General features: G+C 42.7%; 1 protein-coding gene across 1 annotated transcript in view; it reads right to left on the reverse strand.

Moving 5' to 3' along the window:
- The window catches only part of LOC308284568 (solute carrier family 12 member 7-like), a 45,337-nt gene that overhangs the window by 6,208 nt on the left and 14,272 nt on the right, over nucleotides 1–24,857 (reverse strand). The window contains exons 3-21 of the mRNA XM_080725227.1: nucleotides 24,010–24,098; nucleotides 23,250–23,360; nucleotides 15,614–15,760; nucleotides 15,150–15,204; nucleotides 13,996–14,126; nucleotides 10,330–10,466; nucleotides 10,137–10,241; nucleotides 9,141–9,352; nucleotides 8,432–8,599; nucleotides 7,782–7,880; nucleotides 7,503–7,560; nucleotides 5,413–5,587; nucleotides 4,817–4,935; nucleotides 4,622–4,720; nucleotides 4,212–4,331; nucleotides 3,846–3,950; nucleotides 3,558–3,726; nucleotides 1,372–1,567; nucleotides 502–671 (exon numbers count right to left, since the gene is read on the reverse strand). Coding sequence (XP_080581353.1) covers nucleotides 502–671; nucleotides 1,372–1,567; nucleotides 3,558–3,726; nucleotides 3,846–3,950; nucleotides 4,212–4,331; nucleotides 4,622–4,720; nucleotides 4,817–4,935; nucleotides 5,413–5,587; nucleotides 7,503–7,560; nucleotides 7,782–7,880; nucleotides 8,432–8,599; nucleotides 9,141–9,352; nucleotides 10,137–10,241; nucleotides 10,330–10,466; nucleotides 13,996–14,126; nucleotides 15,150–15,204; nucleotides 15,614–15,760; nucleotides 23,250–23,360; nucleotides 24,010–24,098 — 2,465 coding nt within the window. The remainder of the gene's footprint in view (nucleotides 1–501; nucleotides 672–1,371; nucleotides 1,568–3,557; nucleotides 3,727–3,845; nucleotides 3,951–4,211; nucleotides 4,332–4,621; nucleotides 4,721–4,816; nucleotides 4,936–5,412; nucleotides 5,588–7,502; nucleotides 7,561–7,781; nucleotides 7,881–8,431; nucleotides 8,600–9,140; nucleotides 9,353–10,136; nucleotides 10,242–10,329; nucleotides 10,467–13,995; nucleotides 14,127–15,149; nucleotides 15,205–15,613; nucleotides 15,761–23,249; nucleotides 23,361–24,009; nucleotides 24,099–24,857) is intronic.

A 24,857-nucleotide genomic window follows, 5' to 3' on the forward strand; every position in this document is an offset into this window, starting at 1 on the left:
CAAATCTTTGAATGTATGTATTTTTAAAGCAAACGTTTTTAACTCAAATTTTGCTTCTGGGTGGTCCCTGGAACTAAATATTTTGAGATGGGGGTCCGTGGCCAAATAAATATAATTTTGGGGGTCCTTCACATGAAAAGGTTTGAGAACCACTGACATAGTAGTCTCTCAAGAACAGAAGTGAAAAGGACCTTTTCTTTGACGATGGCTAACCAGATTGCTGTCATAGAAACATAGGTTTTTCAAAAAATCTTAGAAGGATTCAAAAGACACTTATAGAATCGAGTCAAAATTCAAATTTTCAGGATTTTTCAAAAATAGCAGATCTACAAGCTCGCAGCGCTGCACTCGGTGCCGCGCTGTGAGCTTGTATATCTGCTATTTTTCAATAGTTAAAGCATAAAATAATGATACACAATAAGGTGTCCCCGTTCTAAATGGGTTAAGATTAAAAACTACAGCGGAGTAAAAGCATGTCAGGCCAAATTCAACAATGCACACCTTGTGTTGTGTGAGCAGGAAGGGCAGCAGCATCAGCAGTCCTCCGTCCTGTACAATCCACCACACGTCTATCGTTCCCTCCCTCAGGCGCTCTAGGCTGGCAGGGAAACGGTCAATGTTCTTAGCAACCAGCAGCGCTTGTTGTGCCGATGTGGTCTCTCTTATTGTCTCTGGAAGCAACAACAGGGAATGGAGAGAAGGATTCCAATAAGGGAAATCAAAGGAAGGGTCTTAGTATAGATTCCTGGCATTATTTTCAGCAGCCACAACCACCTCAAAAGAAATCAAAACACATGTTTGAACAAACATTCACTGCCACTGTAGTGAAAATACAAGAAACGAGAAGCAGTGCTCTTCCGAGGACAGTCTCCACCAATAAGTCAGGTGTAATAGTCCAATGTGAAAAGGGTGTCATGTCTTCTTCTGCCTTTCATGGTAATCTGACGCTACATTCATGATTTGAGGTATTTTGTTCAAAAAATGTGTGTTGCAAAAGTCGACCTGCTGGTGGCACTATAACGTGGCAATGTGAAAAGGATGGCATTTGTTCCTCAAATTTGTGTAAAATTTGTGCAACATTTCATGGAAATTGTACCCTGCACTCATGATTTGAGGCATTTTGTTCAAAACGGACCAATCCTGCACATTTTGGAAGGCAATGTTAGCCAATTAGGATGGAATATGAAATATCTGACAGATCCAACTATAGAGATACTGTGTACTGATTTGCGTGATTTTTGGACAAAACGGACAGCGGCGAAAACATAGTCTCGGCCATGCCTTTCGGCCTGGCGGAGACAAAGAGCAAAGGTTTATTCTTTTTCTTTTTTTCATATTTTGGGATGCCAAACTGTTTTAAAATGTGTCTACCTATAAAGTTTTTCCAGGGGTAGGTGTCCTGGGCCTGCCTCCAGCCTGCTGGCCATGCCATCAGCACAGAGTTGTGCTTCATTCCTCCAAGGCCTGCTGACTGGATGAGGTGAGAGAAACCATCTCGCAGGTTGGATGAAACCACCACATGGCAGAATCCTTTGGTGCGCTCTGCAGTCATGGCCGCCCTCAGGTTCTGGAGGGGAACAGAAGAACAAAGAAACTGGTGAGAAGAGGAAGGCAGGGAAATGAATGAAGGGAAGGGAAAGACATTTACAGGGTTTCCACACATCTTTACCAATTAATTTCCAAAACTTTTCCAAAACATTTCCAGAATATTTAACCAGATTTCCAGGACTATATAACAATAATTCAGCTCAATTACGAGTCGCTTACTCCTTTGTGCAATGCCCAAACTTAAAGACAGGTAGTGTATGCCAGTGGTTCTCAACCTTTTCAGGCCGTGACCCCCGAAATAATCATATTTGAAGGGAGTTGAGGAATTTTGTTTAACACGGTTTTATTGTGAAAATAGCCGATCTACATGCTCACAACGCCTCGCGTTGCGAGGCGTTGTGAGCAAGTAGATCTGCTATTTTCACAATTTCTGCCTCTAATATTTGACAATTTGGCCAATGTTTAATTTGTCATTTCAGTATTAACAAAATCAATAACGAAAGACAATGCATATTTATTCTTTCCAGGACCTTCCAGGACCCTTGATTAATTCAAAATTTCTTCCAGTACTCGAGAAATATTTTTCTAATTTCAAAATATTTCCAGGAATTTCATGAACGTGGGAACCCTGCATTTAGGGAGGATGGAGAAGAGTTAGAGTTTAGGCAGCTTGTTGGGCAGTTGTGTCAGGACTAAAGGATAGGCAGACCATAGAGAGAGAGGAGGGAAGGAGTACGATTAGAGCGAAGAGGCAAGGGGCGAGAGAAGGGGAAAGGAGAGGGAGCAGGTGGTGGAGGAGGAAAGAGGGTTAGGGTTAATAAATAAAATGTCTTGCAATATGTACAGTAATAAAATATATACCCTGGGGTAAGAAATCAAGAAGATCTGCATAGGATGAAGGTGCACTTCGATGTCAATCCAGCCAGTAGTTATGGTCATGTTTGAGATCAAAGTGGTGGAGAGAGGGATGGACAGATGGACAGAAGAATGAACAGTATCACCATCCTTAAAGCCCTGCCCGCCATATTTTTGAGCAGCGCTAACCGCTCCTATATGTGTCTTTGCGTTTTTGCACCATGTGTTTTTCCAAGGGTTTTCCCATCTGATGACGTAAGTTTGACGTAAGCTTTCCAAGGGTTTTGACTACATATGACATGAAGTCACAGGACAGCAGTATATACAGTGCGAAATTAGCAACTGCCCAATTCACACAGGTGTGATTTTATTTTATTTTATTTATTTTACCACAGGGTAATAAATGGTATAAAAATAAAATACAGTTTACATTCATCTGTGTGGTGGGTGGATGGGGAGGGGTGGAAGGGAGTTGTGGGAGAAAATATAACTAAAGAGTTGTTTTATTCATGTAACTTGTAACTAAATACAATGTCATGTGTAGTACATGTTTCTACTCTTTGAATAAGCTTAGCTTCTCACTCACTCACTCAGAGAACGTCTGCTGGACTGTACTGTCTGAGAAAAGGGAATGAGAATGTGGCTGCTGACCCTACTGTCCTTCAGCTCCCTCTCAGAAACTGGCTCCAGAAAGTGGAATTGTTTTTGGATTATGAGGAGGGTCTGGTCTCCTTTTATTATGTAGACTAGACACCAAAGTTCATATTTACAGTACTCTTTCACTGGCTGCACCTTCACTGGGAGTATCCATGCCAAAGTCTATGTGATGAGCACTGACGACAATGGTACAAACTGTGAATTGGTCCTTTCTCCTGCCATCACACTGCTAGTCACAAGGCATGCTTTTACATTCATGACAGCTTTAAGTTGATTTAGCACAACCTTGAGACAACTCTGCAAGGGCGAGGTCATCCCATAGCTCAAGTGCTGGGAGGGAGAGTTCTGTTCTGTTCCAATCCGTTCCCATCCATCCATCAATCCTACTATAGGCTATGGAACCAACCCCCACTTTTGGCATAGTGATTTACTGTACTGATGTAGTATTTCAAACTGCTAAAAAGTATTCAATCAATCAATCAATCAATCAATCTAACCTGTTCTCCAGTCTTGGCATCACTCCCTCTGGTCATATAAGTCCCCTCCAGGACAGAGGAGACTATGGTCAGTCCCTTCCCTGCTTTGAGCTGCGTTGTGAAGGAGAGGAGGCGAGGATGTTTCACACCCATCTCTGAGTCCAGCTTACACAGCACCAATATCTGGGGCCTGGAGGGTACAAAGACTATGAAAACTAATCATAATAATGTTTCCATCAACCACAAATCAACTACACACACACACACAAGCACGTATGTACGTACACACACACACGCACACACACTGACCTCCAGTTCTTGGTGTGCGGTGGCGACTCCTCCAGGCGTATGAGGGCATAGCGCGCTGCGTTGAGAGACAGGCCTCTGATGCCATCCCCCCACGCCTTCTCTGCCCTGAGACCAAAGGTGCAGGTTCACTCATCTGTGACAACCCATCTACTAGCACCTAACCCTATGCATCAATCAATCAACTCTTTTTGATTCAACATTGGATGATTGTTATAAGCTTCTAGCTTTTTTTAAATTGATACAGAGGAAAGACTTAATTTGACTACGCCAAGCATGGCTCATGGATCACAGCTCCAATAGTATCTACAGTAGCACAGAGCTGGCTCACGCTGTATAAATTAAGCTCAAATGCCCAGCAAAACTCACCCTCTGTACTCAATGTACTTGTAGATACAGCTTGCTATCACAATGGCAACCAAGGCGTAGTACCAAGAAGAGACGAACATGAGGGAGAGACACAGGCTCATGCCCAGGAAGGACAAAGTCCTATGGAAAACGCACACACAAAAAGCTTCAGGTTGACTGTGCATGGCTATAACTTGACTGACGGATTGTCATAGTTATAAAACATTATAACAAACAAATGTAAACATAAAATGTTCACACTGGTATGCATTACAAACTAGGACAAGGATCCTGCTAGTTTGGTCTGTGGTTAGAATGTTACATTACAGTACATTACATTAAAGCCTTATTATTATTTGAATAGTTTAAACTCAAATTCATTGTGTGTAACAGTGTAGAGAGTGAACATGTTACAAAGCTCAACAATCTACCAGTGATAGAACTTGAAGCGAGGTCTCCAGTTTGGCGTCCGCAGCAACGTCTGAATGGCACAGGCCAGATTAACAAACAGATAGCACATCAGGAAGAACCTGAAAACACGCACGCACACGCACACACACAGTTTTGTTGCCTTGCGAATCATTGTTGTGGACTGGGGTTCAGTTTCATTTGAATAAATCATTTACATGGAGAGGATGGGCGCCACAGCGTCCAGTGAAGCGATGAGGATTCCTATCTCACAGATCCCTGCAGTCATTAACAGAGCCCACGTTGGCTCCCCGTTAGCCTTCCCATGTCCAAACACCTGAGAGAGACAATGAGAGAAAGGACAGTGGGATTTAACTGCATGGTGGGATTTAACTTCATCTTCACACCCCCTTCCTACCTGAAAGCCCACCCATAAACAATATGCCAACCCCTGCATAAACCCGGCATAACACTGACATTTTTGAGCGGTGGTAAACCGCTCCATAGAGTGGCTGTGCATGAGTCTGTAGCCTTTTTCCTCAGCGTTTTGACATAGCAAAACGTGTGTGTAGCATAGCCTGTACATCCTAAACTCAAATCCTAGTCTGAAGACGTTATGCAAGCACGACCACCGCTCACTTCACATTGGGTGTGATTTCTTATTTAATATTTTTGTTATGTTGTTCTATTTGTCAGATGTAATCTCTGCATGAATGAAAATGTATTTCTGAGACAATAAATAAATAAAGGTTTAATGACTAATTGTATGTAACATACACACTCATCACATAGAGTCATAGACAGACACACACACCTGTAGAAATGGGACAATGCCATCGCGTGCTATAGCCTGCAGTAGTCGGGGAGCGCCAGTAAGGCTCTGAAGACCCGCCCCACAACAGGAGAAGAATGAGCCAATCACAATCACCCAGGGTGATGGCCAGGATAATGTTCCAATCACAAGGTTCTTCTTTACCGAGTCACCAAATCTGGAACACACACAGACACGCACACACACAAGCACAGTAAGATGATGACTTTTATGTATATGCATTTTTGACAATAAAAATGTCAAACAATCAATCAAATGATAATTATTGTGAACTCTATATAACCTGGTCTAATCCAACAATCAGTCTCAGGGATGTCGGGGATGAAGTGTGTGTGTGTGTGTGTGTGTGTGTGTGTGTGTGTGTGTGTGTGTGTGTGTGTGTGTGTGTGTGTGTGTGTTTGTGTGTGTGTCTCTCTCTCTCTCTCTCTGTTTAGTGACATACACATCACCACAGCCAAACCCAAGTGACCATTGATGACTGGAACCATCTATCTATAAATGCGAGAAGTCTCTGTCTGTCTGTCTGTCTGTGTGTCTGTGTGTCTGTAATCCGCGTATCTCGAGAACCGTTCGTCCCACCGGCTTCAGATTCGGCACGCGCGTTCCCCGCCGCGGCACGGAGTGCAGTGCCGGGTCTCGACCCGACCCGACGCGCGGTTTTCCCGAACCGGCGCGAAACGTTCGGAATCTCCTTATGCGGGGTTGATTGTTGACATCAGGCTGTTCCGGAGGAAATCGGCGAAAGCTCTGACTCATTGTGACATCACTTCATAAAAGGCTCTGACATCACGTACGCCACATGAGTCAACAAAAAATCTCTGTGAGTGTGTGAGTGTGTATGTATGTATGTAATCCGCGTATCTCGAGAACCGTTCGTCCCACGGGCACGCGCGTTCTCCATATATGGGCATAAAATGAATGCCCCCATATATGGGCATAAAATGGATTGCAGACAGACAGATACAGATATCTCCATATATGGACATAAATGGACAGAGGCAAACAGATGGTCAAAGATCTCCATATATGGGCATAAAATGGACGCAGACAGACAGATACAGATATCTCCATATATGGGCATAAATGGACACAGGCAAACAGATGTTCAAAACGGGTCCTATGACAACAGGTATAATGAGGTTTGCATTAAAGGGGGAACCGGCACTGTGTCTGCAACACAGTTGGAGGCACAGACAGATACTCCATATATGGGCATAAAATGGACGCAGATAGACAGATATCTCCATATATGGGCATAAAATGGACCCAGAACTATAACTGCAGTGATCTCCATATATGGACATAAAATGGACGCCGACAGACAGACAGACAGACAGACAGATACAGATATCTCCATATATGGGCATAAATGGACACAGGCAGACAGATGGTCAAAACGGGTCCTATGAAAACAGGTATAATGGGGTTTGCATTAAAGGGCGGGGCATTCATTCCCTATTTACATTGTTCCGAGTTGGCCAGGTCGCCGACTAGACGCTGGGCCGCCCTTCGGGCGGCCCAGCTTCTAGTATTCAGAATTAGCCATAACCTACATTAACATAATATGCCTGTCATGATGGAAGGTTGAGACTGAGGCACATTGGACACTTTTATTATGAAGAATCACTAATAATCAGATAAGCATAATGTATATTGACATATCCATGCATATGGATACCACATTATGTCCACATGACCGCCAGTGCGCATACTGTGAGATTCATTCACAATTGCTTTTATCGTGTGCCAATTCAATGGTGTTAAGTCATGGTGACAGTCATTTATGTACAAACACAATATTTTATTACCAAAAGCTTACTGTAATATGACCCCAGCTGGACTCATAATGCAGTATAATGGGTTATTTTATGCTTCCTGTCTATTTTAGATTTTGAACATTAAACATCTAAGAAATGCAGAAAATACGGATGCAGTGAAACAGCCTTTTCATGCCAAATGAACCACAATGCTCTGTCCTGCAAAGATGTCGACCTCATCACTACTGAACACAATATTCCAGTTCCTATGTCAAGATTACTTTCTGCAACTAAACAAACTCATTTGTTACTTACTTGTCTCTTAACACCACTCCTTCAATACAAGCCCCAAACAGCACCACACAGGAGATATCTACAAGAAGTTACAGTTAAGAAATATATACTGTATATATACTCTATACCATTCTCAAACTACGGTAAGTGGGGTCACGGGAAGATGCCATTGGGGTCGTGAATTGGCAACCAAAAAAATAATAAATATTTTTTTATCAAGAAACAGTAAAAAAAAAGAAAAAAAGAACTGTCGTTGCAACGCCTTGACTAATAATTCCCCCCCCCACACACAGAGGATACAGATGAAGGAGGTTGTGGTGATGGCCATTATAGTCCCTATAGGAATAGACCTCTGGGCATCTCTCAGATCACCTGACCTGTTGGAACCAGCCATTATACCTAGGAAAACACACACACACACACACACACACACACACACACACACACACACACACACACACACACACACACACACACACACACACACACACACACACACACACACACACACACACACACACACACACACACACACAAAGTCATTGACGGTCATAGCTGAGTGGGTATAGAGGCCGTTTGGTAATCAGAAGGTCAGCGGTCCGCCATCAGCACGCCAAGTCTAGGTACCCATTGAGCAACACTTAAACCCCAACTGCTCCCCGGGAATTGTATTAATGGCACTTCCTCACTGCTCCTAATAGTTCGGAAGGGTAACTGCAGAGGACAGATTTCACATACTGTACTGTACATTTATGTTTATTAAAGGATTAGCGACACGTGAATGAGCCTCTAGTCTTCCTAGGGTCCTGACCAAAGCAAAATGTTTACTTGCAAATGAAAGCGACAAATATCCCCAAAACAACTAAAGAAGATTATACTGTTTTCATTAAATAGAATAACTTTCAAACACTTTAACGCACTAGAATAGAAGAGAGTAGAATAGAAGTCACCTGTGACAGAGGGGAAGTATATCCCCACCAGTAGAGTGAAGTAGGTTCCAATGTCGTTGAAAACATAGGGGTAGTCCATGTCTCTGGAGTTATCCTGCACTGGTACAGATGGCTGACTTTTCTTCTCTACCAGTATACCAGCTGGACCATAATCCCCCCACATGTTATCTGTAGGAGACATAATGCACATCACTGACTCTCCTGGGTTAACCGGCAAACTGGTGGATTGGTACACAGGATAGGGCATTCACGAATAGTGATTTTTAGTATTCGAATTATTCGACCTCAAAGTATTCGAATAGTCGAATATTCGACAGGACTGGCCAAACTGGCAAATATTAAGTAAGCAAGAGGCAGACGCGAGGCGTTGTGAGCATGTAGATCGGCTATTTTCACAATATTTATCTGCGGAACCGAGTGCTTGTCAGGTTGGGGTCCCCAGTTCATATATGTTTATTTTGGGGGTCACAGCCTAAAAATTTAACAAATTCATCCACCAACTCATTCTTATGACTTCCCATCTAGCCAAGCTTTATAAACTATATATTTTTTAAAGAGAAAACAATAAAAATAAGCAAATATTCGACTTGGTGAACAACGTCGAATAGTGACTTTGATATTCGAATCTTCGAATCTTTGAATATTTGGTGAATGCCCTAACACAGGATAGGTTGATGAATCAACAAACCAAACCAAAAGACAGACAGACCTTTAATAACCCCGCTCAGCAGACCCGGTATGCCCTGGATCTCTGTGACATTGTTCAACTGGAAGTAGGGGTCACAGCTGCTGTTGAGGTGCTTGTTCTCACAGAACAGACCCCAGAGATCTGTGGTGAAGGTTTCATTATCCACCACCTCCACCTTGAGGCACTTTCCAAAGTCCTGGTTCTTCAGGGAGCGGTTTCCCAACAGACAGATGCTGTAAAGGAGAGGATGTTTGGTTATAATGCAAACCAATGCACGGCAACTATTACTACTAGTCATATGATGGGGCCCTGTCCCGAAAAGATATCTGATCCACACGTTCACAACATGCGATATATGAGCTTGTAGATCTAGAGATCTAGAGTATAATTTAAGCATACTGTCAAGTGCAAATTATGCATTCTTTGTCTCGGTATTACTGACGTTTGATGAATGTGAGAGGATGATTTGTGTCATGAGGATGTGTGCCATGTGTCATGACCCAGGATCGGTCCTAGTCACCGTGCGACGCACGGTGATCGAGACGCACGGTGGACGCGACGAACGGTCGCGGAGTGTGTGTGTGATTGTGTGTGTGTCTCTGTCTGTGCCAGTGACTGCTTCCACACAGAACTGCGACCAGAAACATGTAATCAACATTAACAGCTTGGTGAAATCAGCGCGCGCATGTGTGTGCCTTCCTCAGCCTGCCTGTGTGTGTGAACTTCGTTTGAATCGTTTCAACTGCTGCGCGGATTGGATATTCGTTAGACCCACCCCCACCCCCGCGCTCATTGGAGCAGCCGAAAATAAATGCCGAATCATGTACTCAGCTCCAGACCAGAGAAAGAGTCCACTCTGAGAGTGGGCGGGGTCTATGGTCTGGAAGCAGGCTAACACTGTGTGTAAATAGTCGACTGGCAGTATATCTGGTATTACACAGCAGAGGTTTGGAATCAAACAACTGAACTTCATGTGTCGGATCTGAAACGTGCATGTTGCGTGGGTGTTGGACTCACGGGAAGTCTGGAGGCTCAATGGCCGTCTTGATGACGCCTGCATAGATGGCCATGATGGACAGAACCACGCAGGACAGAAACACCAGGGCAAGCTTGTTCACATACCTGTGCATCGGAGGAGAAGGATTAGGACTGTGTATGTGTACATGTGTGTGTACATGAGTGGGTACATGTATGTTGTATGCACACTCACTTCACCCCTATGAACACCACAAGTGACATGAGGGCCAGGCAGCAGGTACCGTAGACGCGCATGTTGTTAAGCATCGCTAGATTCTCGTCTTCCTTCTTCTCCGCTTCAAATATCGCCGCTGTAGGAACGATGTAAGTCTAAGTGGAGAGAGTAAAATGAGAGAGAGAGAGAGAGAGAGAGAGAGAGAGAGAGAGAGAGAGAGAAAGCGAGAGAAAGGAGGAAGAAGAATTAGTAGTAATTCAAGAATGCCTGTTATACTCTGAATCATAGGTTGCATACTTACTTATGCAACAGTGCATTCCAAAACTTTATAGAAATATCTTTAAACACAAACTGCACTTGGAACTTCTCAGTTTTGTCTTATTAGTGTTTATTTTCACATCAACCGCTGATCCGACCAACTTCCCACACTGAGCATCGCTCCCTGAGGTCGATCGGTCAAGTTGTTCTCACGATACGCAGGGGACGCACTCACTCACAAGCTGAAAGATCATGAAGTTATAGAGGATATTTGATAATACTCTATATCATTTTATTGTCTCCACCAGGCCGAAGGCGTGCCCGAGCCACCCTGGCAACCTGTCCGTCTGTGAGCAGCTAGTCCGCTGTGGCCTGAAGAACCACCTCTTCAGACTCCACCTAAGCCCATAGCACTTACCGTAGCACTCACCTACCCCAACGACCATACATGGAAGCTAGATAGCTTTTTTTTAGTTCATATAAAGCTTTTTTACTGATTAGGTGCTCGGTCTACCTACGTAATTTTTCTCTAGATTGAGATTTCTATGGATTTGATGTATGAATGTTGATGTATTGATGTATTACCTTGCTTATTGTATTGATGTATTACCTTGCTTATTGTATTGATGTATTACCTTGCTTATTGTATTGACTAGAGGTTCGCGGCCCTTTGGGCCGCTCACATCTAGAGATCGCGCCTGCTTCGCAGGCGCTCACAGCTACGTTGCAGCAGTGATCCACCCACATCCAGCCATCCATCCAACCACATCCATCCATCCACATCCATCCATCCATCCACATCCATCCATCCACGCATCCATCCATCCATCCATCCATCCATCCATCCACATCCATCCATCCATCCACACATCCATCCACATCCATCCATCCATCCATCCATCCATCCATGCATCCATCCATCCATCCACATATGCATCCATCCACATCCATCCATCCACATCCATCCATCCATCCATGCATCCATCCATCCATCCATCCATCCATCCATCCTTCCATCCACATCCATCCATCCATCCATCCATCCACATCCGTCCATCCATCCATCCACATCCATCCATCCACATCCATCCATCCATCCATCCACATCCATCCATCCACATCCATCCACCCATCCACATCCATCCATCCATCCATCCATCCACATCCATCCATCCATCCACATCCATCCATCCATCCACATCCATCCATCCACATCCATCCATCCATCCATCAATCCATCCATCCATCCATCCACATCCATCCATCCATCCATCCATTCACATCCATCCATCCATCCACATCCATCCATCCACATCCATCCATCCATCCACATCCATCCATCCATCCACACCCATCCATCCATCCATCCATCCATCCACATCCATCCATCCATCCATCCATCCATCCACATCCATCCATCCATCCATCCATCCACATCCATCCATCCATCCATCCATCCATCCACATCCATCCATCCATCCACATCCATCCATCCATCCACATCCATCCATCCATCCACATCCATCCACCCATCCACATCCATCCATCCATCCATCCACATCCATCCATCCATCCACATCCATCCATCCATCCATCCACATCCATCCATCCATCCATCCACATCCATCCATCCATCCATCCACATCCATCCATCCACATCCATCCATCCATCCATCCATCCACATCCATCCATCCATCCATCCACATCCATCCATCCATCCATCCACATCCATTCACATCCATCCATCCATCCATATCCATCCATCCATCCATCCATCCACATCCATCCATCCATCCACATCCATCCATCCATCCACCCATCCATCCACATCCATCCATCCATCCATCCATCCATTCACATCCATCCATCCATCCATCCATCCATCCATCCATCCACATCCATCCATCCACATCCATCCATCCATCCATGCATCCATCCACATCCATCCATCCATCCACATCCATCCATCTACTTTACTGTACCTTACTGTACTGTACTTTAATGTACTCTACTGCACCTTACTGTACTGTACTTTAATGTACTCTACTGTACCTTACTATACCTTACTGTACTGTACTTTAATGCACTCTACTGTACCTTACTATACCTTACTGTACTGTACTCAACTGTACTCTACTTTACCTTACTGTACTTTGCTGTACTCTACTGTACTCTACTTTACCTTACTGTACTTTGCTGTACAGTACTCTACTGTACCTGACTGTATCGTATTGTACTGTACTTTGCTGTACTCTACTGTACCTGACTGTACCGTATTGTACTGTACTTTGCTGTACTCTACTGTACCTTGCTGTACCGTATTGTACTGTACTTTGCTGTACTCTACTGTACCTTGCTGTACTGTATCTTACTGTACTGTAATCTACTGTATCTTACTGTACTGTAATATACTGTAACTTACTGTACTGTCTACTGTACCTCACTGTACTGTACCTTACTGTACTGTACCTCTCTCTCTCTCTCTCTCTCTCTCTCTCTCTCCCCCCCCCCCCCCCCGTGCAGCTTACCCCCCCCCTTCCCTCTTGTAACCTGAGACTTTGGTGATGATAATGACACATTGCTCTACAGAGGATTGCGCAATAGGTATTGCGAAATAAGCATATAAACACAAACTGTACGGTAATTATGCATTTTGAAAAGATGACATCAACTCTATTGCTTCCAGCATAGCATGCACTATGTATTTCTGCATAATGTGCGGTTGCCTGCCATATGGTTGTGCTGGAATAGGATGCTGGAATTGGTTTTGGTCGTTCTTCATATGGTAGCTAGAGATGTATTACCTTGCTTATTGTATTGATGTATTACCTTGCTTATTGTATTGATGTATTACCTTGCTTATAGTAAGTCGCTCTGGATTAAGAGCAGCTGCTAAATGCCTAAATTGTAAATTGTGGTTCACATGTACTTAATCACTGCGCACCCAAGTGTTATAAATTAAGCATTACTGTATATGCTTTACAGTTTACACACAGGTGTGTTAACTAACCTGGATATGAACTGTCTGTAGCATAAAATAACAGAGCAATACTTTCTATAGAGATAAGACCCAGTAACTTTGTTTATTAAAGTGCTTAATAAAGTTTATTATTACAGAATTTTCTGGACTATAAGGCGCACCTGACTATAAGGCGCACTATCAATGAATGGTCTATTTTCAAACTGTTTTCATATATAAGGCGCACCTGACTATAAGGCGCACATAATAGACGCTACCGTTGCGTTATGCAGCCAACAGATGGAGCTGTGCTAAAGGGAATGTCAATGCCAATGAATGATCCATATATAAGGCGCACTGGACTATAAGGCGCACTGTAGTTTTTTGAGAAAATTAAAGGCTTTTAAGTGCGCCTTATAGTCCGGAAAATACGGTATTATTATTATAATAAAACACAGCAACATACCAGTAGTATCTCTATGGTGCCCAGTATATACATGGATCCAGCGAAGGTGGTTCCCAGGTAGAAACACAGACCTACTGCTCCTCCAAACTCTGGACCCAAAGATCTGGAGATCATGTAGTAGGAGCCACCAGCTGGGGAGAACATGGGCCATGTTAGAAAACTGCAACAGGGATTTCTTACATTTTAGTGCGTGTAGAGGGACAATATATATTATCCAAATAGGGATGCATTAAACCTCAGTATGGTCATTTAAATCTGAGTTTACTTAACACTTATGTTGCAATGATTTTTCTCTTCAATGTCTCGCGTTGCCATGGTTACCATAGACTTCCATGTAATTGTGCAGTTGTGTAAAAAGTGCACGCCCATGCCTAGATGATGCACCACGTGTGTAGATGCTGTTCACAGCTTTCAAACAAAAAAATCCGCTTGGAAATCCGTTCAGGCATTCATGATTTATGGGCCATTATGTTTTCTACAGATGTAAACAAACATGGCTGCCATGTTTGAAAGAATGGGTTGGTATGGGGGTTAAACATGCAATTTCGCGATCGCGATCATGCCTAATACATTTCTGGAGGTCCAAAAAAAAAATTTGAAAAAAAAAATTTTGAAAAAAAAAAAAAAAGATTTTTTTTTTCAAAAACGGCCCAAACTTGGGAAACTCGGGGTTGGCACAGCGTTGGTATCAATACAAACTCGGGAAACTCGGGGTTGGCACCAGATGTGTTAATTTAAAAACCCAATTCATTCTATCAGTCATAGTTGACCTTTTGTCAAGTCCTGCCTGTTGTCCCCCCCCCTTTGGTTACTGTTGCTTGGTTGGACAACATTCTCTCCCTCCATCCATTACCATTGAAATAAAACTTGTTTTTCAATTGCCTTGTTATTTTAAACGTGGTTATGATAGCAACAAAGTCTTATGCACGCCTGATCAGCTCAGATACGGGTGCGTAGGCAGGGACCAGACGTTTAGAATGTATTAAAATGACCCGCACACTGTCTACACTTGCACAATAAGAACAGGAACGTTTCGGACCGAATGTTGCCTAAATAAAGTTTGTGTATGGAAAATAAAAGTGGCTATAGTAAAAAGGAAGTTGGCAGTAAAAAAAAGCTTTCAAGCGACCGAAGGGTAAACAATCAGAACATACCTGGCACAACTCCATTGGTTGCTATGGCGCTCATGGATATGGCAGTTAACATGGTCTACACAAGGAAAAGAGTAAATCATTTCATTAAACAATGTGTCAAACGAGAGTGTTTGTGTGTGTGTGTGTGTGTGTGTGTGTGTGTGTAGTGAGCGCCCGTAAATACTTCTTGTGTTTTTGTCTTTGTCTACACACAGAGTTCATTTTCAGCCATATCTTATGATCTCTCCTTTAGAAATGTTCTTAGAAATCTTCCTGTATGCTTGACCTGCAACGTCCTATTGTACTAAAAATAATAATCATGTGGCGGCATGTTGCAGCACTTGCCATGGCTTGTACCAAAGCAAACAAAATGTTTCTGATTTTGGTTTAGATTAACTCTTTCTGATGCAGATCTTTCGACTACGGACCCTTTCAAAAGGGCCACCGTGACCACAGGTTGGAGGAGGGTTTGTGTCTGTACTCACACAGGCGCAGCACATCAGGACGATGGCGAGCGAGCCCATGATGCCCGCTGTACCCACGATCCAGGTGAGACGCAGGAACAATATCACCCCCAAGATGTTCTGCATGCATGGCAGGTACACCCCGATGAATGTACCCATCTGGGGACCCTGGGGACGAGAAGAAGAGAAGATTCCAATTAACTCCACAAAGACAATTAATGACATTAAATGAAAACAGTTGCCACTGATCAAATGACCCGTAGGTTGAAGAACACGTTTAAATAATCAATAATCAACGATATGCCAAGCCTGTGTTAGACAGGTTGTTGGCATTTTTGGTTATGTAAGTTATGTACGAAACATTTCTTACTTTAATTTAAATTAGAAACACATTTTAATACTATAGATATATATATAGTTCCTTAAATTAACAGCCACTGAGATGAGAAAATATGTACATTACATTTCAAAATCAGCTGTTTTTTTATTGTAGTGTTAGTCAGCTGCTTAATCATACCCTGCAACTATGTGGGCCTTCATATTAATTGTTTCATGCACCCACAAGCACATGCACACTCACTCACTCACACAAACACGCAAACACACACACACACACACACACACACACACACACACACACACACACACACACACACACACACACACACACACACACACACACACACACACACAAAGTCTGAATGTAAAAATTAACGTTCTTCCTGACATTTGTTTTATTATGGCAGTTGTTACACACAGGTCAGAGAACAGCCCTTCACAGTAGGCAATTTTTACATTTCTTGTGCTCTTGTTTATGAAACATGGAGCTGAAAGAATTGCAAACTCATTGCTTTGGTTTTAGTTCATCCGTGTAATGAATTGCAGTTAATCTTTAACTCCTGACATGATGTTGACCAATACAATAATAACAACAATAAAATATCTTAAAGGACCACTGGCATGTTTAGCAGATTGAAAACAACTCACAGTATACTTGACTTTTACCATTTTCCAAAGTAAACTGTGGTTCATTAATATTTTCTAGGAAGCTATTGAACATTAACATGTAAATAATTGAAACATGATATATAATCAGTGATTTACAGTCAATGAATTATTCTAGTAAATTTAATGAGTGGAGAAAATGTAAACAAACACATCGCTTATACACGTGCATCTAAAGATTAAAGCCATTAACAGGGAAATTGGACATTTTATGAACGATATATGTCTGAGGTTGTGAATACACAATGAGATGTATTGAAGTATGGTCCTTTAAGAAGCAGCTCCATAATCAAGTCAATGATCAATTAATTGATTCCAAAGTTCATTTATATTGATTTGTGTAATAACAAATTTAATGAGATTCTCAATGTGCATATCGCCGTTGTTGGGTGGAAACCTCGTATCTCCAAGTTTCAAATGTGTACGTTCTTTCGCAAAGTAAAGCCCTGCTTCATCATTCAAGGCCGTCGTACAAAAGTAGTGAAAACAGTAGATCGGCTGTTTTCACTAGTTTAAATCATTTTTAAAATGATAAATGCCAAACAAATGGTTTTGGACATACAAGGTTTTCACCTGACAACGACGATATGCTGCACTCAAATGTATTTGCTACTGGTATTACTGTATGTCAGGAGGACTGCTGGGGTAGGAGAGAACACAATGTTGGGATACTGTTTCATTCTTTGGCTACCATGTTCTATTTATAACACGGTCAAATTGGTACTCTGCTTTGAAGTTCTCCATCATATAGCACCAACTGCTGTGCTACACAAGGTTTTTGTTTGCAACTATTGTTGCTAATCACTAACAACTGTGTAAGCAATAATAAAGCAATAATAACCACTGCCATGTCACTGCTTATTACTGCTTAATTGAAACACAGAAATAAAATATACATTGTATATTGAATCAGATCAAATCACATAGGCCTACAGATGTAAAAGAGTTGTTGAAAGTATTTTAATTAGAGTCTAGATCAAACAGCAACTTTGGTATTGTGACATAATTATTTCCAAATAAAACAGGATAGGGAGGCGGAACATAACATAGGGAGGAATTTAATGTTGAAAAGTGGGTGTGTCATGACAAACATTGAGAATTACAGTTAATAAGATTGATTCGTGTGTGGATCTCTTGATATTATGGGTGTTTCAATTGCACGTGCCATACAGTGTACATCGGGATGAAAGTACTGAAGTTCATTAAGGTCCGGGAAAACTCGCCATGCTTTCTGGTTAGAACGGTAATCTCAAAGTCCTGATGGTCTGGTCGGGCTGTTTTCCGTTAACTTTGGGGTTAATAAAAACGAGCAGAGTTGGATGAGCTATTCCGGGGTCCTTACATATAACAGGGACATGCAGAGAATGTTATAGAGGCAGGGGCTGACATTTCTAAAGGGGCCTTTTGGTGAAAATATCGAAAATAGCAGACCTCCAAGCTCACAGCTGAGCTTGGAGTTCGGCTATTTTCTGTACTTATACCATACTAAACTAAGCATATGCAAGTCAATACTGGAGATAGGTGAGATTTCAGCTGAAAGGGCACTCCTTCCTGATATGTCTCTCCTTCCTGCTTCTGAAAGATCCCGGACCTCTGCTTTCTCCTCCACTCCCCGCCCCAGGGTTATACTAGTTTATATGCATAAGGAATGAATGTCACTCAATTACATCATAGTTGTCATCATGTGACGGGTTCAATGAAGTAACCTAAGATAGGGATAGGTGCGGAATCCTCCCATCCTTCTGTACAAAATATTTGGTTTAACGGAAGAAAATGTGATTTGGGTGGGTGGGGGGGATTATTGTCAGCTGATGTGATCCAAAAGGTTTCAAATGCATTTTTCATTTAATCTCGACTTTAAAATAGCTATAAAACTTCAGGATACATTAACGTGACTTCTGCTCTCTACTGTATGTTCATTATCCCTATCCCTAGGAGAAACTATGTAGGTTTTGGTGACCCCAAGACCTTTCCTCTAGCACCACCATCAGGGCAAACATTCAAATGAGCAAACCAGAGAGATTATTAGGGCCTTGGTGGAGATAACCTACTGCATTCTAGTTATATTAAATGTGCCTGTCTCAAACCACACACAAACTCAAACAAAAACAATCAATCTGAATCATGTGTACTTACCATTTTACGACTCATGATCAGTGTTTCCTCTCTTTTCTTACATGGTTCCTTGTTTATGAGAGCTGCCCTATGTTGTGTTGAGCTCCCTCTGCCTCTCATATCCTACCCTCGTGTCTCTTTTTCTCTCTCTGTCTCCTCTCGCTCTCACTTAAGTAATAACACGGCTCAATATATCACTTGTTTATCATGTGAAAAGAGTTGCTCCATATCTTCACTGGCCACACACTGTGAATGTCTAATTACTTCCTGGTGTCCAGCCAGTCAGCAAGGAGGACAGTGTGCAGATGTAGTAACTTAGTGTAGTGTTGTCGGCTCATTAGCTCTGCATGGTAATATTAACTACAGTAGCTACTCTGTAGAAGGGAATCCAAACCTATACATAATAGGCAGTGAAGTCTGTGGACTTTGTGCCAGCTAAACATTTTACTCAAAGGGGGAAGACAGCATTGATGCTTGATACTGTACAAAGTAACGTCCTAGTCTCCATCTTCAGAGCCATCCATCTTTAAACAAGTGATATGTTTTTTGACTTCTCCAGTGCTTTCAACACTATCCAACCGTCTCTGCTTGCGGAGAAGCTTACGCTGATGGGGGTGGACAAGGGCTTTGTGGCATGGATCACAGACTACCTTTCAGAAAGACCACAGTCTGTGAGACTGCAGGGCTGTCGGTCCGATGTGCTGGTGAGCAACACGGGGGCCCCTCAAGGAACTGTGCTCTCACCCTTCCTGTTCACTCTCTATACATCGGACTTCCGCTTCAACTCCAAGACCTGTCATCTGCAGAAGTTCTCAGATGATACCGTAGTGATCAGCAAGATCTCGGGTGACAACACGGCTGAGCACGATGGTGTGGTTAGGGACTTTGTGCAGTGGAGCGAGGACAACCATCTCAAGCTCAACGCAAGCAAGACTAAGGAGATGGTGGTGGACTTCCGCACCTCCAAGAGAGTCCCCCCGGTGCCAAGCACCATTAACGGTGAGGTGGTTGAGCTCGTGGATAACTACAAATTCCTCGGAGTACACCTGAATAGTTCACTGGACTGGTCGGACAACGCGCAGGCGATTCACAGCAAGGGGAAAAGCAGGCTGTTCCTCCTGAGAAGACTGAGATCGTTTGGGGTGTGCAATAGGATGCTACAGATGTTCTATCAGTCTGTCATGGCAAGTGTCCTCTTTTTTGGCATAACATGCTGGGGTGGCAACAACAGAGCAGGTGACACGTTTAACCTAAACAGACTGGTGAAGAAAGCTGGCTCTGTCGTTGGGTCCTCTCTGCAGGGGGTGGAGGAAGTAACCAGGGTGCGCACTGGGAAGAAGCTAGATTCCATCTTGGAGAACTCCTCCCACCCCCTCCATCTAGAGATCACCAGTTACTGGAGTAAGAGAGGAAACGACCGCTTTACCTACCCAGTACGGAGATGTGAGAGATTAGGAAAATCTTTTGTACCGGCTGCCCTTAAGCTGTACAACGAGACACATAACGGACGCTTGAAAAGGTCTCCCTTCCTAACTTAGACTTCGGAACCATTGCTGTATTGACTCTAAGGAACAATTGCTGTATTGACTTTGAACTCTAAGGACCTTCCAGGAAGAGTGCTCAGGTGCGCCTTGCGGTGACACGCTTCCTAGTTTCTTCGTTTTTTCGCACTGATTTTTGACACTGCACTATTAGGTTGTTAGTGTTGGTAGTTTCTGAGTATTTTTGCTTTGTTTAACAATGACAGTGAGATACTTGTTTGCACTAACTAGCATTGACTGCTATGGTCTCTTTTGCAAGACACTTTATGTATATATACTTATATATTATTCGCCCCCCTCTATTGATGCACCTTCTCCTTATTGGTACTGTACTGCTCTTGTCTTTGTTTTGTTTTTTTCTTTTCCCTCTTATCTATCTTTCTTACGTCTCTGTAACCTTGTAAATAACTGTATACTGCTGTGCTACTACTGGACAACTAAATTTCCCCCTTGGGATAATAAAGGTATCTATCTATCTATCTATCTAGCTTCACTAAGGGCCGTTTATAGTTACGTATGCGTGATTTTGTGTACGTTTTTGGGTGAGAGAGTACGTACGGTAGATCCGTCGACATGCATAGTTCCTCTCTCCGTTATTTACGTGCCGACCAGCTCTCCGCTCCAATTCTGCTCCTGTTTGGGCCGCGTGCCACATGGAGGTGGTTTTTTAGCCAAAATATGTAGAACCACAGAATTTCTTGACCCGACGACCGACGTGATGTTTGCTGTCGGCAACGTTATCGCGGTAAATGCAACTCCGCGTGGGACCGAGGTACAGATTAACCACCCGGACTGAGTAATTATAACAAAACACAGAGCACTGCCCCCGTCTCTCTGACTCTGTTTTAAGTTGGAGGACAGGCGGTGTGAGTGTGTGAGTGTGTGTATGTTTTCTCATGTCAACAAAGCCGTTTGAGGCTGTGACTGTGAGGAGTCCAGACGTCCTCTTCAGTGATTGCAATGACGTTTCTTTTTTCACGTTTCTTGCTAAATTATATTTCTTGTTGGGACACATAGTTTCAGAACCGCTGTCATAAGTAATTGTCCTCACTACTGCCACGGTTGACAAACGTTCGCCACGGGTAGTTCAAGCGTACGTACGTCTTTATCGGTTTTAATCCGTCGGATTGAGTGTTGTCCGTAAGGTTACGGACAGAGTCAATTATGTACGGAGCTACGGAGCAACCGGATTAAATCACTCTCCCCCTCCGTTTCTTGTGTATTCCTGCGGTCCTTATGTACTACTATGCATGGTACTTAAGGCTGCAGGCTAACTGAACATTTGCTCAAGCCTGTGTTCCCACACAAAACTGTAAACACACTATGTAGGCTATCAATGATGGTGAAAACAAATATTGATCATTCACATGGTGGCCCTTTTGCTACTATGTGGGGGAAACCCCACCCTGTCTGGCTATAGACATTATGGGAATAGGTGCACTTAGTGCAGGAGGTCATGGTTTTATCCCTGAAAATGACTTGTTGTGTGAATTTGGCCAGTGAGCTCTATGGAGTGTTTGGTCCATAGAGCAAATGTTCTCCAAATTAATAGCACACGCACACACTGCAGGTGTGTGCGTGTGCCACTGTGGGAGCAGAGGTGGAACTGGTATATTCATGTGGTCGTATTATGTCAGTCCAAGGGACCATTCAAAGATTGCGTCTGAATGCAAACACTATACAGTAAGTCCTTCATTAACCACTGCATTTTTTGCCATTTGAAACCGATTCTGAGAGGAACTTTCAGCGTCAAGTTAAAAAGAAATATATGCCAATAATGTCTACTGTATATTTCTGAAGAGTAGCTTTTAACCTGAAAGTTCTGCCTTGTATACAAAAATAGATACAACTTGTAAATCTGTTATTTTAGCTATTTTTAGTTTTGACAATGTTCAACTAGAACTACTGGACATTCAAAATGTTTACAGAGGCAGATTAGATATACTAGCCCTTACCCGTTCAAAGATATGAGCTCCGAAATGATGTGCAGTGTGTGGGTTATGGGATGTGCACTGTGCACACAGTATATGAGGGATGGAAAGTAACTTTAACTGGTGCTTGCATGCTAATATGTAGGAGCATCAATGTAAGAAATACCCGTTCCATTTAACGGCTACAGAGATACTGTGTACCGATCTGCATGATTTTTGGACAACATCTGTAACAGGGCCAGAACCCCCCCCCCCCCCACCGCCTGCACACACACACACACTCCCTCCCACCCCCCCCCCCCCCCCCGTGTGTGTGTGTGTGTGTGTGTGTGTGTGTGTGTGTGTGTGTGTGTGTGGGTTTGTGTGTGATTGTGCATGGCCTGAACAACAGCGCCCCTCCCTTAACATGTGTGGTCACAAAAGGTACTGTAGGCTAAATAGATATAGATACACCATAAAAATGCTAATATACAGCATATGATTTGTGAAAGTGACAAACGGGCTTCACAGTTATGTCAGGTGTGTTCATGCTATTGGTGATGCGATTTCAGATCAATTGCTCCAGCCACTGAGGAGAAACGCTGTGACAGACAGACACTCACTCAGACACTCAGACAGACAGACAGACAGACAGACATTCGCAAAATTATATGTTTGATACTGTATCAGTGAATTCAGTTCACGTATGAACAGTGAACAAGGAAAGGCTGCTTTCATTTATTATGCTCCACAAAATGGAACAAACTTCAGGACTCTGAAACTGGTTCGATTGGTTTCCATAGAGACATTTAGGGTGCTTCTTGAGGACACAATTTGCATAGTGACTGCACCTGTTTCATGTAACCCAACATTTATAGGCATCTGTGATTTGTTTTCATGTAGTTCAAAGGTTTATCACTATACGTATTGTAGTTTATAACTGTACTAAAAAAAGAGAGTTGCCCTGAATAAATAAAGGAAAAAAGAAAGAAAGAAAGGATAACGACAATCCCAAAATAAGGGTGCCAGTTCAAAGTGGTTAAAACTCACACATTCATACACTAGTAAAAAGATGACACCAAATACCGTAACAGTGTTGTCTGCTTCCTCATGTTCTCTGACGCCTTGGGGTAAGTTGGTGTAGTTGGCCAACTTATTGAGAAGAGAGGCTACCATGGGATTACTGTCAATCTCCTCCTACAAGGAATGAATGAATGAGAACTTTATTTCAGACACATCAGACAGGTCCATATGAAAATAAAAACAAACAAATACATATACAGTACAAAAGTAAGAAAAGTTAAAAAAACACTAATATAAACATTTGCGCCAATGGCACCATAGTCTGGATGTGAACCGGACAGAGCTGCGTCTTGGGTTACATAAAACCGCAATTATATCATTATCAGACACAGCCACTCTGCACATGAACTTATACATCAAGTGCCTAAGTAGGGCAGGGCAAGTGGGGACCCCCACCCTTACAAACATATGACTAGCCCTGCAGCTACGAGGAGCTCTAAGTAACAACCTCATGCTGTCATTATGTGCCACCGTAAGTCGTCTCAGGCTACTTTGTCTATACCTGCACCAAAGGTGAACCCTATACAAGGGAGTGCAGAAACTTTTGAATAGGGCTATTTTGACAGAAACGGAGCACATGCTAAATTTACGGCACAGCATATTAGCTTGGCCATATAATTTGCGACATTGAGAGGGAGAAGGAGAATGAATGGAAGGATGGATTTAGTAAATACATCAAATAATACAGATAAACATAAAAATGTCCATAATTTAATGAACATCATACTACATACATTTACTACAGAGTATGATAAGGCATTACCTCAAACAAGGCCATGTTTTTGCCATCGTAGTAGTGTCCATCACTGATGAAAGGACAGGATTCTCTGGACTCTCTGTGGCTTTCATCTGCTGAAGAGACAGTTGGACAGACAGATGTTAACACCAAATGATGGTGGATAAACAGTTGGGGTCAGCTAGAAACCATCACAGTATTTTATGAAAGTGGAAGATTAAACAGTAGAAACATGGTTGGTGAAAAAACTGGAATCTACAGAGAGTTCCATGTACTGTAGGACACTGGTTCTCAACATGAGGACCCTCATATGGCCTCCTCCAGAGGGTCCCCAGCTAAACGCTTGATAGTTAGACACCAAATGGACCCTTACAAAGTGTACACATTGAACAAAATGGACCCATAAGGATCCATTTCCCATTCATACGCTCCCAGAGTTACATTAAAGGGGAAGACCACCCATTTTCAATATTGAAATATGTCATTAATATACCTTAGAGAAGTTGTGTGGAAATATAAAAAAAGTTCCCCCTCTTCTGTGTTGCCTAGAACTGGAGGATTGCTTTTGGGGTTTGTATTGTAAAGTACAATCTGTGATGTCATCAAGTTGTAATTTTCAATACAAACCCCAAAATCAATCCTCCAGTTCTAGGCAACACAGAAGAGGGGGAACTTTTTTTCTATTTCCACACAACTCCTCTAAGGTATATTAATGACATATTTCAATATTGAAAATGGGTGGTCTTCCCCTTTAACTGAAGATTCTACAGTGTATATTGGGATCTTAAGAGATAAAAATAGAACGGGGGTCCGTTGTTTAATTAATTAACAGATAGATACACAGACCTTTATTGTTTCAGAGTGAATTCAGCTGT

The sequence above is a fragment of the Nannobrachium achirus genome, assembly GCF_963921795.1.
Source record: "Nannobrachium achirus genome assembly, chromosome: 5".
Lineage (NCBI taxonomy): Eukaryota > Metazoa > Chordata > Actinopteri > Myctophiformes > Myctophidae > Nannobrachium > Nannobrachium achirus.